The sequence below is a fragment of the Martes martes genome (genome assembly GCF_963455335.1).
Source record: "Martes martes genome assembly, chromosome: 10".
Lineage (NCBI taxonomy): Eukaryota > Metazoa > Chordata > Mammalia > Carnivora > Mustelidae > Martes > Martes martes.
In genome coordinates, this window is record NC_137898.1 from 44,322,549 (window position 1) to 44,347,968 (window position 25,420).

Consider the following 25,420-nt stretch of genomic DNA (forward strand, 5'->3'; position numbering starts at 1 on the left):
CCTGGAGGTGTGGAGTAAAAGTGACTGACTAAAAGGGACCCTGAGAGTCATCTGGGATGCTGGAACATATTTTGTGTCTTAGTTTGGGTGTGTTCAGATTTCTATACTTTTCTGGGTGTGTATTAAGTTAAACCTCTGCTACGATTATTGTTACTGAACCTGATTTAAAAAAAAAAAAAGGACTAGACAAAAGGTCTGGATTTCACAGGTTTTATTCTATAAACTGGCTTTGTGACTTCCAACAATTGACTTATTTGACCTCAGTTTTTCTCATTTATAACTGAGTCACTTAGGTACCTATAAGACTAATATAAATTCCTCAAAACTGTGATTATTTTGTTTCCTTTAGTTCTAATTACTTGGCCAGCTTTTAAGGGATGGGTGGGGAACAGACTTTTAAAAAGTAACTCACAAACTCTTTTTCCCTTTCTGTAGATGATTCCTTCAGGGTTACCAGAACTTACAAGTATTCAAGACTTGAAATATGTTAGAGATGCACTTCAGCCACAAACTACAGATGCAGAAGCTACAATTTTCTTTACTAGGTAAGGCATATTTAAGTAATGTTAGAGAAGGCACAGAGCTTTGATTTGTTTTCCTTAGTTTAAACAAATGCTATATATCAGAATCTGATTTTTAGGAAATAATTGTGATTCACAGTATTAGCAAATAGTAGGTTTATCAAAAGTATATTTTATGTCAGAAGTTTATTTACTGAATAAATATAAAGGATTTGCAATAACACTTAAAATTTATTTTTCAAAATGACTCAGGTTTTATTTAGTATATGACTTGAATTATAAACATCCTATTTATGACCTATTTCTGCAAAGCATATTTTCTATAGTGCCAAGTACAAGGATGTGTGTGTGTGTGTGTGTGTGTTTTGTTTTTTTTCCCCGAAAATAATACCTGTACTAATCTGTTTTTCAGGATTTTGCCATAACCATTTTCATGGATACCATAAATAATTAAAACTGCAAACTCTGGGACACTGCTATAGTAAATTGTTACTATATGATGTAGTACTTAAAATACATATATTATTTATTGGCATTTGAACTTGTCATTTTTGCTTTAAAAGCAGATCTTCCTGGCAAGTATGTTCTAAAAGTCTGGTGACCAGGTTGGTCACTATCTAGTGATACCACCTCATTATTATGCCACAGAAGGGAGGGACCCATGAGCTCATGTTCTTTTTTCTCTTTTCTCTTGCCTTCTTCCTCTCAGTGGAAAAGAGATAGAAAACTGGACTGGACTTCTCTAGTCTCAAGAGTCTGGGCTGAATTGAATTGAAGGAAGCTGACTTTTGTATAGCCTTCTAAACTAATCCTGATAATTTAGGTATTGATGGGTTTTGTTTTGTTTTTCAAAAGAGATTCACTGGCTTCTCTAGGCAAAACTATAAAGCAGGCATGTATTGGTCTGCTTGAGCTGCCATACCAAAATAATCATAGATGACATGGCTTAAACAATAGATACTTATTTTCTCTTACTTCTAGAGGCTGGGAAGTCCTAGAATCAAGGTGCCAGCTTATTCACTTCCTGGTGAACTAGTGCCTTCTTTTGTTTCCTCACAGGAAAGGAGGAGATAAAGAGCAAGAAAGCATAAGCTTTCTTGTCTCTTCTCGTAAGAACACTAATTCTTTTGGATCAGTTTTATCCTTAAGACCTCATCTAATATTGATTACTGACTCCATAAAGGCCCTATGGGGTTGGGGCTCAACATAGGAATTTTGGAGGATACAAATATTCAGTCCATAGCAAAGCAAGAACCTTTGTGTGAAGTTCTAGACTTTTCTTTTTGAATCTCTTTCCTTTTTCTGGATTTCTTTATCCTGCTTCTGAGACATTTTTTTTGCATGCCTAAAATGTTTTATCCAAGCCTGCTTTCCAGATTTGTTACCATGAAACTCCATATTCTGTCAAAACTTCTTTTCCCAACTGAGGGAAATTACGATTATTTGAAGAAGTCTGATGCCAGATTCTACTACTATTTGATAGAAAATATTTTATTAAATTTGGATTACTTTTTTTTTTTCCCCAAGATTTTACTTATTTGACAGAGAGAGACACAGCGAGAGAGGGAACACAAGCAAGGGGAGTGGGAGAAGGAGAAGCAGGCTTCCCACTGAGCAGGGAGCCCAACGTGGGGTCGATCTCAGGACCCTGGGATCATGACCTGAGCTGAAGGCAGATGCTTAACGACTGAGCCATCCAGGCGCCACTGGATTACTTTCAGTGCTTCCCTCTATATCTGTTGTCAACTTCCCTATTTATTAAAAGGGAATTAAATAATGATCATCTTTTTTTTGACATTATACCAATCATCTTCTATCCCTAATAGTTTTTTAGTTAATGTTAGATCCCACAGAACTCAAGAAATACAGCATCATTTTTTGGGAGACAGTGGGATGGGATGAAACAGAGACTTTCTTGTGCTAAAATATTTTGTTGGGATGGACTATCTTTTAATAGGTTTTTGGCCTGAAGAACAAAGGAAAATCCTGGCAAAGTGAGAATATGCTTAATATTTTAAAAGGAATGAAAATGGGGGCACCCAACTGGCTCAGTCAGTAGAGCATGTGACTCTTGATCTCAGGATCCTGAGTTCAAGCTCCATGTTGGGCCTAGAGTTTACTTATGGGGTAGGGGAGGGACAGAGGGAGAGGCGGAGAGAGATAAGTTTAAGGAGGCTCCCTGCAGCCCAAGATAGGGCTCAGTCTTAAAACCCTGAGATCATGACCTGAACAGAAATCAAGAGTCGGTGCTTTACCAGCTGAGCCACCCAGGCACCCCAAGGGCCTAGAGCTTACTTTAAAAGGAGGTTTACATATCTTGATTGATAGGTAGATAGAGTGAACAAAAAAGAATTTAATGGGCTCCTGGCTGGCTCAGTTGATGGAGTGTGCGATTCTTGATCTCAGGGTTGTAAATTTGAGCCCCACATTGGGTATAGAGTTTAAAAATAAAATCTTAACTTTTTTTTTAAAAGGTGTGAAAATGTCTTCATCCTTAAAATAAAAGTAATTATAGCAGAAAAAAAAGTCTTCCTTTATTATGTTCAAAGAACTGAACATGTTTTCTCATGAATATTTACTGTTAACATATTTTCTGATTTTTTGTAGGCTTATTGAATCAAGTTTGGGAAGCATTGCCACAAAGTTTAACTTCTTCATTCACAATCTTGCTCAGTTGCGTTTTTCTGGTCTTCCTTCCAATGATGAGCCCATCCTTTCATTTTCGCCCAAAACATACTCATTTAGACAAGATGGTCGAATCAAGGAAGTCTCTGTTTTCACTTATCATAAGAAATACAACCCAGATAAACATTATGTAAGTTTGGTTTTGGTATTTGTAGAAACTCATGCATGCATGCATGTTTTTCTTTTCATACTTCTTTCCTCCGTGGATGGTCCAAAAATAAACAAATATTTGAGGAATCCCTAATTGTTTTTTGGTATTTATTTATTGGTAAATTTGCTCCCAAACTATGGGGGACAAACAGTATTCTTCCTTCCAGAGACAAGACTTAAAAGGTGGTATTATTTTGCTTTTTCTCCTTTCTTCAGTTTGTTCTTAATTTTAAGGTAAAGCTTGCTCACTGTAACAAAATCCACCTATGTAAAAACACATAAAATCTTCAGTTCTCATTCCACTTTCTAGGGATGAAGTATTATTAAACACACACATATAAAATTCAAGTTTGAACAAAAGCAAGATCTTCAGTATGCTTTCCACCACCCCATGAATAGCATTATTCATTGTGCTCATATTTTTATTGGAAAATACTTTTCAGCAGTCTATTTTTTTTTTCTTTTTTTTAAGATTGTATTTATTTATTTGAAACAGAGAATGAGAGAGAGAGAGCATGAGAAGAGGAGGGTCAGAGGGAGGAGCAGACTCCCCGCTGAGCAGGGAGCTGGATTCGGTACTCAATCCTAGGACTCCAGGTTCATGACCTGAAGACAGTCGCTTAACCAACTGAGCCACCCAGGCACCCTGCAGCAGTCTTTAAATCCTTGGCAAACTGATATTTTAGAAAGCAACTTTATTATTTTAATTTTCACCTATTTTATCGTTAGTAAATTTTTCTAAGTTTAGTATTTTATTCTAACACCATTTCATTGAATATTCCATTCTTTCCCCCAATGATTTATAACAGTATATTATGTTATGTTATAGATATTATAATGTTAGCATATTTTAAATGTACTAAATTTATATATATCCCTGAATTTATTTCTGGTCTTCTGTAGAAATACAGTTTTTTTTCTACACCAGTATTTTATTCTATAAAGTACTCTAACTTTATAATACTTTAAATATCCAGTTAGACAAGTCTTTTCTCATCCTCCTGCCACCATAAATTTTGCCTTTCTCATTTACACTCTTTAAAGGAACTTATTAATGTGTTCATTGGAAATGTCCTAAATTTATAAATTTCAGGAAGTACATTTATTATATATAATCCTGGAAATAAATGATTTTCATTTTCCAGTTCTTGTTTATATATCTTACAGTGGTTAATATCACTCTTAGATTTAGTTAGAGGTCTATAAATACAATGACTTTCCTGTATGCTCTTTCCTCTCAGTGACATATATATTACTAAGTTAAAAGCACTTGACCAAGCTGTAAATTTTCTGTCGGGAAAGGTTTTTTGTTTTGTTTTGTTTGTCTTAATGTGTTTGGGGTGTTGTTTCTTTTCAGATTTATGTAGTCCGAATTTTGAGGGAAGGACATTTAGAGCCATCATTTGTGTTCCGGACTTTCGATGAATTTCAGGAACTTCACAATAAGCTCAGTATTATTTTTCCACTTTGGAAGTTACCAGGGTATGTTCCCATTTTTGTACATTAATCCTTTTTCATAGGAAACAATTTCTTAACCATATTTCACTCAAAAGCTTTGTGTAAACAAACATTTAGTAAGATACAACGGACCGTGTGTGACTTACTTTTCTCTGTATCCCAAGGACCTGATAATAGTACTATCCATAGACAGGGAACTGTAAAATCCTGCTGAGTGAATAAACTGAATAAATGGGATCCTGAACTTAAAGTTGGGGATTTTCTAGTTTTCTAATTTCAGTTGAAGCTTTTCTTTCTTTCTTTCTTTTTTGTTTGTTTGTTTGTTTGTTTGTTTGAAGTCATACCGGGTTGGGTAAATTGTTACTGCAACTACCTTTACAGTGAGGTCAAGGAACTTAGTAGAATCTTTTGTTTGTTTGTTCATCTATCTATTTTAAAAATTTTATTTATTAGAGAGAGAGAGAGCACAAGTAGGGGGTGGGGGAGTGGGGAGGTGGGAGAGGGAGAGGTGGGACTCTGTTCCCAGGACCCTGGGATCATGACCTGAGCCGAAGGTAGACGTTTAACCGACTGAGCCACCCAAGCTCTCCTAATTGTAGAAGCTTTGTGCTCGCTTCGGCAGCACATATACTAATTGTAGAAGCTTTTAATTTTTGTCTCTACCATAGTCTGCAACATAACATAATAATTTGGAATCTTGGTTTTAGCAAAATCGGATTTTAAATCACTGCAGAAATAATTATGGCCATACCGAGCACCTCTAAAAAAGAACAAGCTGAGGCAGTGAGATTGTTGGTCAAAATCTTAGTACTTAGTTTTCTATCTGTTAACCCTTTTAAAACCCTCATTTTTAATGTAGCTAATGACCAATAGATTTCTGGTGTTGGGCTGCTTATACTCTTCTTAGACTAGATTTCAGAAATGAAGAGTCAACAAAGTGTGGGTATCAGTTTATTTCCACATGCAGTATCATTTTTCATTGTTAGCAAAATAAGCAAAGTTAAGATTATTCTTGATTTGGGCCCTATGTCACTTGTGGACAAAGTGTTGACAAGGGTATGGGACTGATAGCAACAGGAACTGTGGCTGATTGAGTAATGATGATTTTGGAGGATAAGATATGCATAAAATATTTGTAAACAGATTAATCTTTAGAAAAAAACAGTAGAAAATAAGTAATAAGCAGCAAAATAGTGTCTCTTTTGTACCAAGATTTATAAAAGGCTAACAAGTATTTGAACTATTTCATCTCCAGTACTTGAAAAGAAATTACAGAAATTTACTTTCTAGAAGATTAAGATTCCACTTTGTATCTAAGTATATATATTTTAAAAATATATGTATTTCTAAATAAATATTGTGCTTAATTCTATAAATACTTCCAAGTGAAATAATTTAAATCCCACTTGTGTTTTCTTTTGTAGCTTTCCTAATAGGATGGTTCTAGGAAGAACACACATAAAAGATGTAGCAGCCAAAAGGAAAATTGAGTTAAACAGTTATTTACAGAGTTTGATGAGTGCTTCAACGGATGTAGCAGAGGTGACTGTCCTAATTGAAAAAGAACATTCTGTTCTTGGTGCTACATGATATTTAAATTAATACATTTTTTTTCTCTTCTTAGTGTGATCTTGTTTGTACTTTTTTCCATCCTTTACTTCGTGATGAAAAAGCTGAAGGAATAGCTAGGTCTGCAGGTGAGATTATTTTTTCTCTTTATTGATAATTGATGGCTTCCCTATGACTTGCAAGTTAATAATTTCTCAGTGAATGTGGTAGATTGACAGTGGGGTTACTGGCTGTACTCCAGTGAGAATGAGGGGAGGATAGTCCTTCTAAGCCCGTCAATTTCTGGATAAACATAATTTTCCTAATAGAATGTGATTATTAAAGAACTACAAATCAGTGGCATACTAGGTTATTTACCTTTTCCTTTCCCCACATAGGATGATCCTGGAATTAATGCAAAATTTTTTTTGTTCTAGTTTGTACCACTATAAGCAAGATAAAATAAAGATGATTGTATTTTTATTTTCAGATGCAGGTCCATTCAGTCCTACTCCAGGCCAAATTGGAGGAGCAGTGAAATTATCTATCTCTTACCGAAATGGTACTCTTTTCGTCATGGTGATGCACATCAAAGACCTTGTGAGTGATTATAAATAATGATTGTAGAGAAGACCTATACCTTGGTAGGAAGCATTACTATTAAGGGAAAACTTTTCTTTTAGGTTACTGAGGATGGAGCTGACCCAAATCCATACGTCAAAACATACCTACTTCCAGATACCCACAAAACATCCAAACGTAAAACCAAAATTTCACGAAAAACCAGGAATCCAACATTCAATGAGATGGTAAGTTAAAGTCATTTCTAAAAATGTCTTAGATTTGTTCTTTAAATTTTAAACAGTTTAAATTTAAAATTTTTAAATTTTTCAGAACTATTTATTGTACTAGTAAAGCCAATCAGTAGCTATCTAGTGATACGTATCAAACGTTGCAGAATTAAACCATCATTGAGTCTTAGGTTTTAAAAAGATCTTAGGGATTATCTTCAACCACCTTTCCAGTGACTGAACTCCCTGTACAACATTTTCAAAAAGTGGTTATCCAGTCTATGCTGAAATACTTCTACTCCATCCACTTTGTTTTGGGCAGTTACAGCTCTTAGATTTTTTTTTTTTTTTTTTTTTAACTGGGCTGAATCTTCACTGCCTGTAGTTTGCACCTGTGGGTCTCAGTTGTATGGCTTGGAACTATACAGAATTTAGTCTCTCTCTCCTCTGTGGCAGCCCCTCAGATAACTGAAGTTCTCAAAAGCCCTTCCTGTTTATCCTTTTAAAACATCTTCACTAACTTTACCTTTGTTTGATAGGATATAGTTTCAAAATTATCCTCCTAATTCATTTCAGGCTGTCAGCAAGCCACTTCAGATAGAGTGCTCTACGCTAAAAGCAGTAAGCAAAGCATCAGCTGAACAGGATGGAGCAAAACTGACTTTGCTGAGCTATTCATGGTCACCTTATGAACTTACTCATCTATTAAAACCTGCTAACCTTTAGTCAAATACTTTTTAGGATAAACACCACACTATTTGTGTACATTAACATCACATCCACACAAAAATGTCTGGAAATAAATGTGGATTTTCATCAGGTTTTAAGTTTGTTAAAACCGCAGAATAGCCTTTTAGCTCTTGAAAAGCATATACAATGTTTGGTGAAGACAAGTTGGTATTATTCTCAAAAAGAAGTATTGGTTTGTTTCCTAGTTAGTATACTTTCAAGAAATGAAATGTGGTCAGTTTTTAGTTTTTAATAGTCAAACAATGAGAAGGATTAGATTAAAGAGATCTTACTCAGAAGTTAGGATGAGGCCTTGCTGGAAAAAAGTTCTAAGTGCTGAATGTGGTGTGTCAGAGAGCTAATTTTTAGCATTCTAGATTTGCTGTAAGCTGTATTGGTAGTTGGTGAATTTGCATTGAAATATGGATAATCAGAAATTATTTCATGGCATATAAAATCTAACAGAAAAAAAAACACAACAAAAAGAAATTCTAATCCCTCATTTTTTGTAAAATAGCTGTGTTATCCCCACTTGCTTCCTTCCATTCTCTTTCCCAGGTGTCAGACCGTCTCAAGGCATGCCGCCTTGTAATTGCATTTCCCTTCCCCATAACTCCAGCTCATAAAATCCATGTTGTCAGTGTTTAGACAATAATAATTTTCTACTCTGTGAATTTCTATGTCAAACACTCAGAGGAATGATAATAAAATCTAAGACTCCTGAAATACAAAATGTGCATCTAAATATGAGGCAAATTCTACCAAACGTGTCATAATCAGTGTTATTAATTGTTGTCTCTTTAACTACTAATCTCACTTCTGTTTTTACTTAAAATAATCCAAGAAACCAAGCAAACAAAAAATTTGTAACTTACTGTTTTCTTTTTGCCTTTGCTCTAGCTTGTGTACAGTGGATATAGCAAGGAAACCCTAAGACAGAGAGAACTTCAACTCAGTGTTCTCAGTGCAGAGTCTCTGCGGGAAAATTTTTTCCTCGGTGGAGTGACCCTGCCTTTAAAAGATTTCAACTTGAGCAAAGAGACAGTTAAGTGGTATCAGCTGACTGCTTCAGCAACCTATTTGTAAGCTAGTGAATTTCTGAGCTTTGAAAGCAAGAATAGTTATAAACACTTAAACACACACACACACACTTGGGAACTTTGTATGATATTTTTAAACTTGGAGAGAAATTATAAAGTAAATGTACTTACTGCATTTCAATACATCTGTTGGACCAACAGTCACATAATTAACTTTTACGAAGTAGTTGAAGCCATTGCTGTTTTAAAGTCATATAGAAGTCTATAAACCCTAAACTTAATATACAGTAAGTTCTGAAAAAGACTGAGTTGGTGAAGGATTTAATCCTTTCAGAGTAATAGCTTTAGTTTGGTCTGATAGTACAGTATGGTGTCAATTCAGCCATCTGTTTTACATTGTTTCTTACACAGACACAGCATGTTTTCCTGTTTTGCACCTTTTACAGCCTTTACCACTGTGTGTGTTCACAAACACCAAAGGAAAGGGAAGGTGCAGGATGTTACCAGAAAATGCAGCTGCTATTCACAGGGCCGAAAGCAAAGCACAAATAATAGTTATGTTCAGAACTACTATGTAGTTTATAGAAGTGGGGAAAATAATACTGCTTTTTATCACTCATGTCTTTAAAACCTTTTTCAGAGTAAGTGCCAATCACTGAAGTTGTAAATAATGGTGCCTTAACTTCATATGCTTCCCTGGCACTTCATTCTGATTTTTTCCTGACTTGATAATTAGTAAGTTTTCACTCACTTTCAACTTACTAAAGAATTGTCTACATTTACTAGTGTTTTTCCCACAGAAAGATTTTATTTCTTCTTCTCACGTGACTTAAACAGACACGTGATTTATGTTTTTGTTGCCCCATAACTGAATGAGATTCATCAATGTAACTGTATACCGTCATTCCATTATAATACTACATTTATTCCCAGGAGTGTGAATTGAATTTGGTAATCCACCTCCCATGTATCTATACTCCACTTACTCATTAAGCAAGTGAAAATTGTTCACTCACATACCCATTCCTGTTTGGTAGAACTCCATGAATAGGGCAGACTCTTCACAGGAGGCCCAGGACAAGAATTCTAGGGTCCAGGCTGAATTTCAATGTAGACTTTTATAGCAAAGGTTGTCTTGTAAGCTATCTTACTTATATTTGTAAACATTATACATTCACATGAATTACTTAATACAGTGGGATTCAGAATCATAAGGGACATGATTGAAATTATTCTACAGTAACCATTAAGGATAAAATTCATTTTTATTATTCACTCAACTACACACGTAATTTTGTGTTTAGTTTGAGTAAATATGTTGATATATTAATTCTCATGGCTCAATAGAATTTCAGACACTTTTTAAATGGTAATAGAGATTGTAGTAATCTAGTTGCTGTGAGATAACTGGTAAAATACACAATGAAGAATACCAACAGAGAAAGGACAATCTCCAATTCAGTTGCCCATAACAATTTTTATGAACTGTGCAGGTATTTAATGTAAGTGGTGAAACTTATAGAGCAGAAATAGAACAGTTGAGGATGTATCAGTGAGATAGGTTTAAAAAAAAAAACAAACAAAAACTTGAAATTTTTGGTGCCTAACACTAATGGTCCATTTGTAGGAAACCCCATTAGTATGATATATGAATGTCTTTTTTTTCTTAATGTTAAAATGTGTTGTCTATTTAATAATTTAATTAAAATGCAAATCAAAGCACCACCATTTATTTACTTTTCCCACATCCAGTTAACATTTCCTTAAAGTGTGTAAGTACTTTTGCAGATATAAAGAAGTGTTAGATATTTTCACTTAAGCTTTGGAGAGCTAATTCCATTCCATGAATTGTCACATAGCCACTGTAAAAAAAAAAAAAAGAAAGAAAAGAAAAAAGAAAAAAAAAAAAAACCCAAACCTGTCTTGGTAAAAGGTCATTGTTAATGGGATGCAGTATGTACTGCTTATTTGCAGTCTGTTACAGCCGTGTCTTTTAGCACAAATAATAGAGCTAGAAAATGTGGTGTCACTTTTCAATTACAAGAAATCTGGATTTCTTACCTAAAAATGTATATTATGATTAATACTGTACAGTTTAACCAGAGTTCAGGACAAGTGGTAATGTTTTTCTTAATTTAACTCATTTTGTGCCTTCTTTGGTCATTAAAAAAATACACATATTTTATATATATTTTAATATAAGTTATTTCTTTGTAAAACGCTAATCTTCAGCCCTTACCAAAAAAAAAGGGACAGAGGCGCCTCTTTGCACTACTACTTTAAGTAGATTTTAAATCAGTTTTTTTTTTAGATTTTTTTAAGCTTGCATTAAAGTAAATCTGAAGCAAAAGTTTAAACAAACTCGCCAAGACACTAATTTTTATGTATAATCACAATGTTTTATACCTATCTTTACTGAATAAAAATAATGCTACATGTAAGTCCTGCACCAGAATTCTTTCCTCTTGCAGTGTTTTGGGATTCGAAAATAATGGAGTACTCCAAGAACCTATTATTTTCTCTACTGAGGAACCCAATGTAGAACTTGCACTGACATTTTTATTACTGCCTTTAAAAAAATCTATAGGTAGCTAACTGTTAAGGCATGTATGATCTTTGATAAAGTATTCATCTTTTCAAATTAAAGTTGTATAAAAGTTTCAATATCTTGCCTTAAATTGGTTGACTATTCTTTCTAGGATTCAAGTATTGTGGCATTTTAAAAAAATATATTCAGTTTTGATACTTAGACTTAAGATCAGAAAGCACTAAAAGCCCCACTACCATAATCCATGGATTTACTTACATGCTGCAGTGCAGATATGAACAAATATGGCAAGTAGTCTCTCTCATCTATAAGAACCAAATACTTTAATTATATTAAGGTAGTGAGTAAAGATGTATAATATTTTTATTAATACCTTGAATATATTCAGTGGATTGAATGTGACTTCATAACTGTACTACAATTGTATTAAACTATTTCTGGAATAAAGGAACTCTGCCATCATTTCTTTCCTCATCAACATATTAACATTTTGGTTCTAAACTTTGATGGAGCTTGGGGAGCCTGGCTGGCTCAGTTCGTAGAGCATGCAACTCTTGATCTTAGGGTTGTAAGTTCAAGCCCCTCGTTGGGCATAGAGTTTACTTAAATTTTAAAAATTTAATAAACTTTAATATGAACTCACTGATGTGTTCTTCGTATCTCACCCAGGAGTTTATTAGGTTCAGAATTCCTGAATTTCAAACCTGGCCTGTCGGTTGCCCCTAAAAATGACAAATCTGACTTCTACCTACAGTTCTTTGAAACCAAACCATGGTTCTCGATTGCCACTTAGCCCCATCACCATTTCATATCATTGGAATGATGAAATATGCAATATTTACAGATTTCTATAAGTATGGTCCCTGGCCTTTTGTGGTTTACTTAAATAGTATAGTAAGAACATGTTTTATACCTATCTACAGAACAGAGAAATGTAGGGTTGTGTTTTTTTGTTTTTTGTTTTTTTAAGATTTTACTCATTTGTCAGAGCACAAGCAGGGGGAGCAGCAGACAAGAGGGAGAAGCAGACTCCCAGCTAGCTGAGCAGGGTGCCCAATGCAGGACTCGATCCCAGGACCCTGGGATCATGATCTAAGCCAAAAGCAGGTGCTTTAATGGCTAAGGCACCCAGGCATCCTGAAATGTAGATTCTTCTAATATCTTACCTCCATCATTCCAGAATGATACCAGTGTGAGGCTATGGTTTTCTGACCCTACATGACCCTAAAGAGATCATGTAAAAGGGCCCAAAGACCATGAAAGAGTAATAACTTAAACAATTAGAGCTAGTTTCTTAGGGGGGTTTATCACCTCCATCAGAAGCTGGGTTTCTGTCAGGAAGAAGAAAAAAATTTTTTTATTTCATCCTCTTTTGGAATACTTTATCATGCAAATTTTAGGCATATACAAAATTAGACACCAGTGTAATGAATTTCATGAATGAATCCATCACAAAACTTCAATAGTTTCTACCTTAGGGCTAATCTTGTCTTTTCCATATTAGCTAAGATGGGCTTAGGTATAAAAATCTTTATTTTATTGGGATTCAATCTATTCTTAAATTTTTCTTCAGTTCTGAATAATTTATTATGACTTCTTTTCCAGTTAACTACTTCTTTCTTCAACTGTTTAACTCATCCATTGAGTTTTTAATTTTGGTTGTTGTATTTTTATTTTCTAGAACAACTTTGGTTGTATTTGGTTGTTTTTGTTTGCATCATGATCCACGAAAGACACCAGACTGCCACCACCAATGGGGAAAGAGGTTTTTCAACAAATGGTGCTGGGGCAATTAGCTAACCACATGCAAAAGAATAAAGTGTATAAACTATAAACAGCATATACAAAGATTCAAAATACATCAAAGACCTAAACATAGCTAAAATAAACTCTCAGAAGAAAGCATAGGTGTACATCTTTGTAACCTCGGATTAGATGAGTTTTGTAAGGATGACACAAGAAGCCCAACCAACAAAAGAAAAAGAGAATAAATTGGCTCATCGAAATTAAAAAGTTTTGTGCACCAAAGGACACCATTCAGGTAAAAAGACATTTTACCAAATGAGAGAGAATACTTGGAAATCATATCTAATAAGGCCCTGATATCTAGAGTATTTAAAGAACCCTAAAACTCAGGGGCGGGGCACCTGGGTGGCTCAGTCCTTAAGTGTCTGTCTTAGGCTCAGGTCATGATCCCAGGGTCCTGGGATAGAGCCCTGCATTTGGTGAAATGTCTTTTTACCTGAATGGTGTCCTTTGGTGCACAAAACTTTTTAATCAAAACTACTATGAGTGGGGGCACCTGGGTGGCTCAGTGGGTTAAAGCCTCTGCCTTTGGCCCAGGTCATGGTCCCAGGGTCCTGGGATTGAGCCCCCGAGTCGGGCTCTCTGCTCAGTGGGGAGCCTGCTTCCTCCTCTCTCTCTGCCTGCCTCTCTGCCTACTTGTGATCTCTGTCTGTCAAATAAATAAATAAAATCTTTAAAAAAACAAAAACAAAAAACTACTATGAGGGAAATCTGGGTGGCTCAGTTGGTTAAGTATCTGCCCTCTGCTCAGGTCATGATCCTGGGGTCCTGGGACCAAGTCCCACATCGGGCTCTTTGCTCAGCTTGGAGCCTGCTTCACCCTCTTTCCCTCTCCCCTCATTTTGTTTCTCTCTCTCTCTCTCTCTCTCTGACAAATAAAATCTAAAAAGAAAACAAAAAAACTGAGATACCAATTCATAACCACTGGGATAGCTAGAATTTTTTAAAAAGTGGGGAAACTGGAGCCCTCATACATTTGTGGTGGGAATGAAAAGTGGTGTAGGTCATCTACAAAACATTTGGCAATTTTCAAAAAAGTTAAACAGTTACCCTATGACCCAGCAATTCATAATATAATTTCCAAGAGAATTGGAAACATGTACTCAAATACTTGTACATGAACTTTCATAGCATTATTCATGATGGCCAAATAGTAGAAATAGCCCAAATGTCCATGAACTGATGGATAGGTAAGTAAAATGTGGTATATCCATGCAGTGGAATACTAATTGGCCATAAAAAGTAATGAAGTGCTGGGGCACATGGTTGGCTCAGTCACTGGAGCATGTGACTCTTGATCTCAGGGTCCTGAGTTCAAGCCCCACAGTGGACGTGGAGACTACTTAAAAAAGTAATGGTGCACGGATAGATACTACAACATGGATGAACCTTGAAAACCTGATAATGAAGAAACCACAAACAAAAGGCCACATACTATATGATTCTGTTTATACAAGATGTTCAGAACAGGCAAATCCATAGAGACAAAGCAGATTAGTGGTTGCCAGTGTTTGTGAGAGGCTGGAGAGTTAACTGCTTAAAGACTACGAGGCTTCTTTCAGGGTGATGCAAATTCCTGGAATTAGTGATGATTATACTGTGAAAATACTAAAGGCACTTTAAAATGGTTAAAACAGCAAATTCTATAGTATGTGAATTTTACATCAAAAAATAGTATCTAAAAGTTCAATCCTGGGGGGCCTGGATGGTTCAGTTGGTTGAACATCTGGCTCTATTTCGGCTCCGTCATGCGATTGAGCTCTGTGTCAGCCCTGCACTCAGTCGCAAGACCTCTGCTTGAGATTCTCTCTCTCCCTCTGCCCCTCCCCCCTTCCTTGAGCACTGTCTCTGAAATAACAAAATATTTTTTCAAGATTTTATGTATTTTATTTTATTTATTTGAGAGAGTAAGAGAGCGCATGAGAGGGGAGAAGGTCGGAGGGAGAAGCAGACTCCCTGCGGGACTCCAGGATCCTGACCTGAGCTGAAGGCAGTGGCTTAACCAACTGAGCCACCCAGGCGCCCAATAAAATCTTTTTTTAAAAAAAGTTCAGGGACACCTGGGTGTTTCAGTGGGTCAAAGCCTCTGCCTTCGGCTGGGGTCATGATCCCGGGGTCCTGGGATCGAGCCCTGCGTTGGGCTCTCTGCTCAGCAGGGAGCCTGCTTCCTCCTCTCTCTCTCTACCTACTTGTGATCTCTGTCTGTCAAATAAATAAATAAAATCTTTTTAAAAAAATTTTTTTTAAAAAGTTCAATCCCTAGGGGTGCATAGATGGCTCAGTCAGTTGTGTCTGGTATCAGCTCAGGTCATCATCCCAGAGTCCTGAGATAAAGCCCACCTTGGGCTTCTGGCTTAGCAGGGTTTCTGTTTCTCCTTTCCCTCTGCATCCTCCACATGCACATGTGCGCGCTCGCTCTCCCTCTCAAATAAAATCCTCAAAAGTTCAATCCTTAAAAACCATTTAATCACTGAATCTCTTTTTAATAATTGTGTTAACAGGGGTGCCTGGGTGGCTCAGTGGGTTAAGCCTCTGCCTTCGGCTCAGGTCATGATCTCAGGGGCCTGGGATCGAGCCCTGCGTTGGGCTCTCTGCTCAGCGGGAGCCTGCTTCCCCCTCTCTCTCTGCCTGCCTCTCGGCCTACTTGTGATTTCTGTCTATCAAATAAATAAAATATTTTAAAAAATTTTGTTAACAGTAACCTTTTTAGATAGAATTATTTTCTTTTAAAAAAAATCAGGTTTGATTTACAAAAGATTTCAAAGTGGGGCACCTGGGTGGCTCAGTCCTTAAGCGTCTGCCTGCCTTTGGCTCAAGTCTTGATCCTGGGGTCCTCAGATCCAGCCCGGCATCAGGCTCCCTGCTCAGCGGGAGGCCTGCTTCTCCCTCTGCCTGCCACTTACCCCACTTGAGCTCACTGTCTCTCTCTGATTAGGAAAAAACAACTCTAGTGGAAGTCTTAAAGGTGACAAAAACAAACAAAAAGCCTCCTGAAATAATAGTTAATCCTATTCCATGAATATTCGATTGAACATTCCTACTTAGAAAAGTTCTATGGGGTCTTTATAGCAACCAATTCTAGTGATTTTTTCTTTTTAACCAGAGTGCCATTCTCAAAAAACAATCTAGCACTAATGTTGGTTATATCATATTCCCTCAGTCAATTCCACTAAAGGACATGATTGTGATGACAAGTCAGGGGGCTCCAGGCAAATCATTCCAGCAATGCTTGAGGGCTTAAACGCCCATGTAACTAAGTAACTGACCTGATCCAAATTACATACGGATGTATTGTGATCCGGTCTAGTTTGCCAAATCTTATTCTTTTCACTATCTTCTGCCTTCTGAAATAAAGTTAGTAGTCTAGACATCTTCAAATGGGGGAAAAAAATATTTAGGTTCATTCAAATAATTACTGAGTGACTAACTTCCTGCCTGCCAGGCACTGTTCTGGTGGCTGGAGGCAATGAAAAAAGCAGACAACCTAACAAGCAAGTAGAAAGGAAAATGTTAGAGATTTGTGCACTATGTTGGAAGGGAGGACTACTTTAGATGGTCTTCCTCAGGGAAGTCTGCCTTTGAGATGACCTGGAGGTCAGGATCTGAAAGACAGACCTGAGAAAACCTTGGGGAAAAGCAGCAGTTGCAATCACAAGAGTGAAGGAACACCCCTGTTACCTCAAAGGGTCAGAAAGGGGTAAGTGTGGCTGGAGTGTTTAGAACCAAGGGTGTGGCAAGATCAAGGGTTTGGATTTTATTCTAAATGCACTGAGAACACAGGAGGGATTTACTCAAAAAAGTAACAGATTATCCAATTTATTTTTTTATCTTTTTATATTTATTTATTTACTAGAGAGAGCGTGCCTAAGCACAAGCAGGGGGAGGGGCAGTGGGAGGGGCAGGCTCCCTGCTGAGGCAAGGAGCCTCCTGTGGGACTCCATCTCAGGACTCTGGAATGGTGACATGAGTGGAAGGCGGGTGCTTAACCGACTGAGCCACCCAGGTGGACATCAATTTCTTTTTTTTTTTTAATAAAGAATTTATTTATTCATTTGACAGAGATCACAAGTAGGCAGAGAGAGAGGAAGAAGCAGGCTCCCCACTGAGCAGAGAGCTGGATGTGGGGCTCAATCCCAGGACCCTGAGATCAAGACCTGAGCCGAAGGCAGAGGCTCCAACCCACTGAGCCACCCAGGCGCCCCGGACATCAATTTCTGTTTTTAAAAGATCACTGTGCTTGGGGGTGCCTGGGTGGCTCAGTTGGTTAAGCGTCTTCTGCCTTTGGCTCAGGTCATGATCTTGGGGTCCTGGGATGGAGTCCTGCCCTGGCTCCCTGCTCAGTGGAGAGCCTGCTTCTCCCTCTGCCACACTCCCCCACCCCCGCTCATGCTAGCTCTCACTCCCTCTCTCAAAAACATAAATTCTTAAAAAAAGAATTTTTTTTTCAAAGATCACTGCTAGGTGGAGAATGGGTTGCATGTGCTGGAGGTGGAGACATGAGTGAAAGCACAAACATCTGCAATACCACTGAGTTGCCCAAATGAAGGATGATAGTGGCTTGGCTTGGAGTAACAGCAGCAGGAATGGAGAAGTGCGAATGTATTCATGATATATTTGTTGTAAAGCTGAGATGACTCTAAGTGGGAACAAGACAAAAAAAGAAAAAGCAAGATTCCAAGGTTCGTGGTTTGAGCAAATGGGTAGTGTTTAACTGAAATTACGGGTTTGGAGTAGGTGGCCATGTAAGGGGCTTAGGAATTGGAGCCTTGTTAATTTTGAGATATCTATTCCATATCTGCACTAAAGATGTAAATTTGGCTAATGGTAAGAATGCACCTTTGCTAGGAGAAAATAGACTACTCAATTTGAATGGAGTTCCTAATGCTTTAGAAGGAAATTACTCATCAGACAGTGATAGGCTGAAAAAGTGGAAGTGGATGTTCTAGTACTTTAGTTTCTAAGTCTTACCAGTTTCTTAAAACATTGACAGACGTTTCCTGATTTGACCTCCCACCTCCCCAGAGCCATGCTGCTTTTGAACAAGCCCCTTCATTTGTCCATTCTTTGAACTCATTCCTATATACCAGCACTGAGTCAGTCTTAAAAGAGTTTCAGTGGCCCTTCCCTTTTGCTAGAAGTTCAATACGTATTTTTCTTTCTCTTCCTCCACACTTTCATCTCCACACCCATCTTCTGCCTCGGCAATCTTGTTTTCCAAACTCTTCCCTGTTGGCCAGTTTCTCTCACTGGGGCACCCAGCTCTATGAGGATCCACCCAACACGCCTCCCTGCCCAGCCAAGCGCCCTACAGCGCCTTGTAGGGGAAGGAGGAAGTTTACCAGGTGGAGGAGTAGGTAGTGGGTAGGGGGTCCGCCCTGGCCTAGTTCAAATCCCTGGGTTCTTCTCTGTGGTCAGTAATCTCTCCCCCAGAGATTAAATTAGGATTAGAAATAAGAAATGGGGGGGGGGGTCTGGATGGCTCAGTCTGTTGAGCGTCTGCTCGGGTCATGATCCCAGGGTCCTGGGATGGGGCCTCCAGTCCTGCTCCCTGCTCAGCGGCGAGTCTGCCCCTCCCTCCCCTTTACCCTCCCTGTTCCTGAGCGTGCTCTCTCTCAAGTAAAATCTCAAAAAAAAAAAAAAAAAAGGTAGGGGTGGCTGGGCAGTAACTACCATGAGTTCAAGTGTAGCCCTTATTAGCATGGTATTTTACCAGTGAATTTATTACGGGCAGGGGCAGACTTTGAGGTAGCTAGTCCCAGTACAAGACCTGGCGCTGGCGAATGAATGGACGATTGTCTATGGCGGAACTTCACTGAGCGGCGGTGTAGCACATTAACGGCCTTTCTAGGACAGGGACCAAATCTACCAACCCCACAGCTCTGCGCTCTCTCCCAGGCCGGGATTCGAACCTGCACGATTATAGCGCAGGCAGCTCCAGAAAGTCCGCCGCCGAGGTCTTCATTTCCCGCTCCGGCCACGAGCCGCCTCAGACCCTGACGAATCCTGGGAAGAGTAGTCCTGTCAATTGAGGAATCTCGCAGTACCGCGCTGAAGTGCATTTCGGGATAGGCAGCCAGCGGCCGCCGGGGAGCCACGCAGCGTAGTCCCGCCTCCTGCACGCGAGAAACGAGGACGTGTGTGAGGTCACTTCCTGTGTGCTGGGTGGCTTCCTGCGGCGTTCCTACCCTCGCTCTCTTTCTCGCTGCCTGACCGCCGCCATCATGGGTCGCATGCATGCTCCCGGGTGAGCTCGGGTTTCTGAGCGGGTTGCAGGGCTGGGCCGCGGGGTTGGGGGAATGGAGAGCGCGTGGGCAGCGAGTCGAGAGGATGATTTTCTAGGCCGTTGTGGCACTGACCACCACCTCATCCGGAGACTCTTTCTCTCCCCAGGAAGGGCCTGTCCCAGTCGGCTCTGCCTTACCGCCGCAGCGTTCCCACCGTAAGTAGCTTGCGGGGACGCGGGAGAAGGCGGGAAGGGTGAGGGGGCTGCCTTCCATCCCTCGGGAGACTCGGTGCCGGCCAGGGGCCATGTGTGCATGATGAGGAGCGCTGCTGAGGGTGGTGAGGACGGCAGAGCTTCGGTACCCTCCCTGGTTTCTCGTCCTAAGGCCAGTTTCTTTTCGTAAACAGTGGCTGAAGTTGACGTCTGACGACGTGAAGGAGCAGATCTACAAACTGGCCAAGAAGGGCCTGACTCCCTCGCAGATCGGTGGGTGTTCCTGGGTAACGTAGCGCCTTCCGCCTGCCCACATGTAACTTGCTGGGAAAGTCGCTGGGGGTAAATGTGCCGCATATATGCTTTGAAAACCTTTTGCTCGTTTTCCTGCCTTTACTACCGATGACCGGGGCCTAGTGTTCATTTGTCAGACTCTCAGGTTCTTATTTGGAAGAGGAGGAAATTACTAAAGTGGTCTCCAAGATTTAATGAGTATTACTGTGGGCTTGGTGCTCTCCTAGTTTGAATGGTTCTAAACATTTTACCTTTACCGACCTCATTTCGTTCTGACCACTGTCCCTTCAAATGCGAAGTTTTTCTCCATTCTTCAGTTGAGGAAACAGGCACTGGGCAGCTGTACAATTCGCCCAGATCACTCATCTATTAAATGGAGGAGTTGGGATTGGCAACACAAGAGTACTTGTCACACTTAGATTGTGGTTTGAACCTCGGTTGTGTGTAACTTTGTGCTCGTGGTTTCATTCAGCAGATGTTCACCTGCTGTGTGGGTCTGGACCCGGAGAATACAGTAGTCTAGAAAAGGGCAAAATACATGTCTTCTTGGAGCTTATGTAGTCTAACAGAGGTACTACACACTATAGGAAGTAGGTAATAGACTGTCAAGTGTTCAGATGGTGCTATTTTGAGATTTAAAAAATAACGCGTGTAAAGAACGCGTTATTTTTTACAAGAACGTGTGATACAGGGACGCCTGGGTGGCTCAGTCAGTTAAGTGTCTGCCTCCGGTTCGGGTCATGATCGGGGTACTGGGATCAAGTCCCACATGGGGCTCCCTGCTTAGCAGGGAGCCTGCTTCTCCCTCTGTTTGCTTCTCTCCCTGCTTGTGCTCTCTCCTCCTCTCTCTGACAAAATTTGAAAAAAATTAAAAAGTCTGTTACAATTTCTTAATAAATGTTGGGTTTTAATTACTGAGGATATATACATAGCTGGAATCTCATTGATTTCTTTGGTGGCCTATAATTCAGCAAGTTTGCTCTGACGATGGTCTTCCAACATTTGCAGTTTCCTCCAGAAGGGTTTTTCTTAGTGTTGGGTAAACCAACCTTGGATGTCTCAGGTTTGCATGCATTCTAATGTTGGTTTCTGTGATAGATAAGTAACCCTGTTTTACAGAGGAAAACTTGGAAAATGACTTGATCTCAGAGCTTTGACATCACATGCTCCAGCTGTGTGTTTGGTGGGGGAATTTATATTACTTCTTTTTCAGGTGTGATTCTGAGAGACTCCCATGGTGTGGCACAAGTACGTTTTGTGACAGGCAATAAAATCTTGAGAATTCTTAAGTCCAAAGGACTCGCTCCTGATCTTCCTGAGGATCTCTACCATTTGATTAAGAAAGCTGTTGCTGTTCGAAAGCATCTTGAGAGGAACAGAAAGGTGAGAGAATAGAATTGCTTATATGAACTTAATTTCAGTAAAGTATTAGGCATCTGATGTGAATTACCTAAAGAGGCTTAAAGCACAAACTTGTCGCACTCCAGTTGCTTTGAAATGTACCAGAAGAAATTGTGGGGGCATGACTTTTGCTCCAGTAGCTGCAGTATATTCAGTTGGTTGGAAATGTTGAGGTGTTTGTTTGCAAAGTTTTACTGCTTCATTATTATTTTTTTTAATTACAGAGTGTTGCAAATCATTCATGTTAAGATTTCTGGAAACCTTAAATTCCCTTAAGGACTTAATTTGAGCCACATGAACCCTAGTCTATGAATCTGTTATAGGGCATTGGGTAACTTCATTAGACTGCATGGTGTCTGTCCATTCTTATGTTAAAGTTTGATAATGTTTTGAGTGTTTTTCTTGAATTCTGTCTATTTTTAGGACAAGGATGCTAAATTCCGACTGATTCTGATAGAGAGCCGTATTCACCGGTTGGCTCGATACTATAAGACCAAACGAGTCCTCCCCCCCAATTGGAAGTAGTAAGTATTAACGTTTTTTGTTAATAAGAACAGACGTTAGCCATACAGTAAATACAGTAGCTACTCTAGTAAAAGCTGTTTTAAGGCCATGGCTATGTGGTCAGGTACCCTGCAACTCTGCCATTATTAGGAGGAATACAGCCATAGACAATACGTAAGCAAATGGGCATGGCTATGGTCCACTGAAACTTTATTTCCAAAGACAAGCAAAGGGATGTGGTTTGCAGATCCCTGATTTTTTAAAACATTAATAAGCCCTTTAAATCACTTCTAGATAGTGGGTATAGTTTCAGTTCATACCTCTGCTCCCTGTGTTTATGTTGTCTTCAGGTTTGCATAGATTGCTCACTATAATAATTAATTTCCAGACATTGTCAGTTTTCATCAGAAGGTCTTTTCCTTACGTTGGCTGGTTCTTCCTTAGATGAATGAACATCTTCATTCTTTATGCTTGGGCACAATGAACTAATTCAGGAACTTGGCACTATAGTGCATTTTATATATTTGTGGTTTATTTTTAGCTGTTTAGAAGTAGCTCCGTTAGGTGTGAGAGTCTGAATGAATATGGAGGACCTCTTTTAATGAGCTCTTCTTTCCCCTTTTTTCCTTTTCAGCGAGTCATCCACAGCTTCTGCCCTGGTCGCGTAAATTTGACTATGCACTCAAGCAATAAAATCATTGTCTAACTATAGAAGCATATTTTGTATTTCTTTTCCTAAAAATAACATAATGATTCATGTATGTTGGTCTTTTTATTTTTTTATTTTTTAAAGATTTTATTTATTTGTCAGAGAGAGAGAGTGAGCACAGGCAGACAGAGTGGCAGGCAGAGGCAGAGGGAGAAGCAGGCTCCCTGTCGAGCAAGGAGCCCGATGTGGGACTTGATCCCAGGACACTGGGATCATGACCTGAGCTGAAGGCAGCCGCTTAACCAGCTGAGCCACCCAGGTGTCCCTATGTTGGTCTTTTTAGATGTGAGGGTGTGTTGGCACAGTGAGAAGTGTGTGATTCCACGCAGGGGGCAACAAGATAGCACCTGTCTTTTTCATCCCTTCACTGTTAACTAGTTGAGCAGTGTATAACTTCATGAGGGGTTGTTAAATGGAGGGTGGGGGTTGCAGGACTGGAAGAAACGAAGTCGTGACTTAATTTTTTTGATGTCATGACAAAAATGTTAAGCTTTTGTTTTTGTTTTTAAGATTTATTTACTGAGAAAGAGAGCTCAGGCAGAGGGCAGGGGACAGGCAGACTGAGCACAGAGCCTGACTTGGAGCTCCACTGAGCCAAAATTAGACATTGAGCTACCCAGGTGCTCCGTTTCTTAAGTGTTCTCAATACGTTCAATGTTAATATTGAGCTGGACCTGTGATAAATACCATCCAGATAGTGTATGCAGTGGTATAGTCTAGTCAGGAATGTGTAAGAAAGTTCCTCTGTGGTATGGAGAGGGCTTCAGGAAGAACTAGTTTTGGATCCCAGTCTTGCTGGTAAGGCTTAAAGATGAGGAAGAAGGAATTCAGGTAACAACAAGCACAGTTCCATCTGGAGCAGAGGGAACCAGAAGAATGGTCTGTGAGAGGAACTCAGGTGACAGCCTGGCAACTTTGGATGGGTTAAAATAAAATGTACTCACCTGGGTCTTTTCAGAATATTCTTAACCCAGTGAGGTAAGTGGGTATCCCTGTTTAAAAGAGGCACCTGGGTGGCTCAGTTAAGCATCTGCCTTCGCCTCAGGTCCTGATTCCTGGGATCTAGCCCCGCCAGGGAGGCTACTGCTCTCTCTGTTCCCCCAGCCCCCCACACCTCGTGCTTGTGCTCTCTCTGAAATAAAATCTTTTTTTTTTAAGAGGTAAGTTGGTGAGTTGAAGATTGTAAGACTGTAAACTAATAAGCTTTTTTTTTTTTTAAGATTTTATTTATTTATTTTACATCCAGAGATCACAAGTAGGCAGAGAGGCAGGCAGAGAGAGAGAAAGGAAGAAGTAGGCTCCCTGCTGAGCCTAGAGCCGGATATGGGACTTGATCCCAGGACTCTGGGATCATGACCTGAGCTAAGGCAGAGACTTTAACCCACTGAGCCACCCAGGTGCCCCAGTAAGTTTTTTCCAAAGATTTTTCTTTCTTTATTTGACAGAGATCACAAGCAGGCAGAGAGAGAGGGGGAAGAAGGCTCCCCACTGAGCAGAGAGCCTAATGCCGGGCTCCATCCCAGGACCCTGAGATCAACTTTTTACCCTAAGCAATAATCTAAGTTGTGTTTGAAATCACACTGTTAGGCAAAGTCCATTGTTTTTAAGAGACCAGTATCGGCTATCATTGATGGCCTTTTGAGTGCTGTGCTCTGAGGGTACAGACACCAAGTGGTTTACATTGTTCCTTAGGGCACTTCTATACTCACCTACCCAGTACTGTGTTCTATGCTGGGTATGCAAGCTGACTCAGTCCCCCTTACTAATAGGCTCACAAATAATGGGAAACAGTCTGTTGCAGTATTGTACCCAATTCTTACCTGGTGGTAGATTTTTAAATCTCTTGTGTGTGTGTTCATGTCTTAAAAGTGGTTAAACATTATAAACCAGGAATTAAACTGACTAATAAGACAAACATCTCCCAGAGTGATGAACAAGTCAAACAAAACACCTGGCACAGTCCTTTGTAATCCTTCGGTAGCTATGCAGATGTTGGGTATTGATGGTTCTGGACCAAAAAGTTAATAGTTGGCGGGACATTTCAAAGCATATCTAGTTAAAAGTTTCATATTCAAAGTTTCAAAGCATATCTAGGTTTCTTTTTAATTAAAGGAAGTATCTGTGGGGCGCCTGGGTGGTTCAGTCGGTTGAGTCCCAACTCGATCTCTGCTCAGTCTTGATTCAGGGTCATGAGTTAAACCCTGCTTCAGGCTCCACGCTAGGCATGGAGCCTCCTTTAAAAAGCATTTGTGTATTTGTGATTCTTGCCATCAAGCCAAGAGAATTACTGCAGATATTAAATATGACTACATGTGGGAGGTGTTTAGCCCCTTAAAAATTTTAGTGTACTTGGGGTACCTAGGTGGCTCAGTGGGTTAAGCCTCTGCCTTCAGCTCAGGTCATGATCTCAGGGTCCTGGGATTGAGTCCTGCATTGGGCTCTGCTCAGCAGGGAGTCTGCTTCCCCCCTCTCTCTCTGCCTGCCTCTCTGTCTACTTGTGATCTCTGTCTGTCAAATAAAATCTTCAAAAAAAAATTTTTTTTTTAGTATACTTGATAGTAAAAAAAATGCTAAAACATGCAATCCTTTTAAGTGGTGGGCAGAGGGGGTCAAACAGGTTTTCAGCAACAGCCACTTGAAGGCTGTGGGGGTGAAATCTCAAGAATCTAAATTATTGTGAGGATTGCATGAGGTGCTTTGTATGTGGTGGTCGTCAGTCATTCAGAGAGAAACTTGGCTTATTTGATGAACATTCCTCCAGATAATACCTGTTCAGATAATCACAAAGACACTTGGAACA

The 25,420-nt window shown here is 39.4% G+C and overlaps 2 protein-coding genes across 2 annotated transcripts in view; both read left to right on the forward strand.

The window, feature by feature from the left end:
* The window catches only part of PIK3C2A (phosphatidylinositol-4-phosphate 3-kinase catalytic subunit type 2 alpha), a 98,477-nt gene extending 87,689 nt beyond the window's left edge, over window positions 1-10,788 (forward strand). The window contains exons 26-33 of the mRNA XM_080815469.1: window positions 436-545; window positions 3,129-3,336; window positions 4,714-4,838; window positions 6,239-6,356; window positions 6,439-6,511; window positions 6,853-6,962; window positions 7,046-7,171; window positions 8,783-10,788. Of these exons, the coding sequence (XP_080671595.1) occupies window positions 436-545; window positions 3,129-3,336; window positions 4,714-4,838; window positions 6,239-6,356; window positions 6,439-6,511; window positions 6,853-6,962; window positions 7,046-7,171; window positions 8,783-8,968 (1,056 nt within the window). The 3' untranslated portion in view covers window positions 8,969-10,788. The remainder of the gene's footprint in view (window positions 1-435; window positions 546-3,128; window positions 3,337-4,713; window positions 4,839-6,238; window positions 6,357-6,438; window positions 6,512-6,852; window positions 6,963-7,045; window positions 7,172-8,782) is intronic.
* Window positions 10,789-18,880: 8,092 nt separating this feature from the next.
* Window positions 18,881-22,672, forward strand: RPS13 (ribosomal protein S13). Its single transcript, XM_080815470.1, has 6 exons — window positions 18,881-19,520; window positions 19,667-19,715; window positions 19,907-19,985; window positions 21,220-21,389; window positions 21,831-21,931; window positions 22,546-22,672. The coding sequence occupies exons 1-6, from the start codon at window positions 19,498-19,500 to the stop codon at window positions 22,577-22,579; spliced, it is 456 nt and encodes a 151-aa protein (XP_080671596.1). The 5' UTR covers window positions 18,881-19,497; the 3' UTR covers window positions 22,580-22,672.
* Window positions 22,673-25,420: the final 2,748 nt, after the last annotated feature.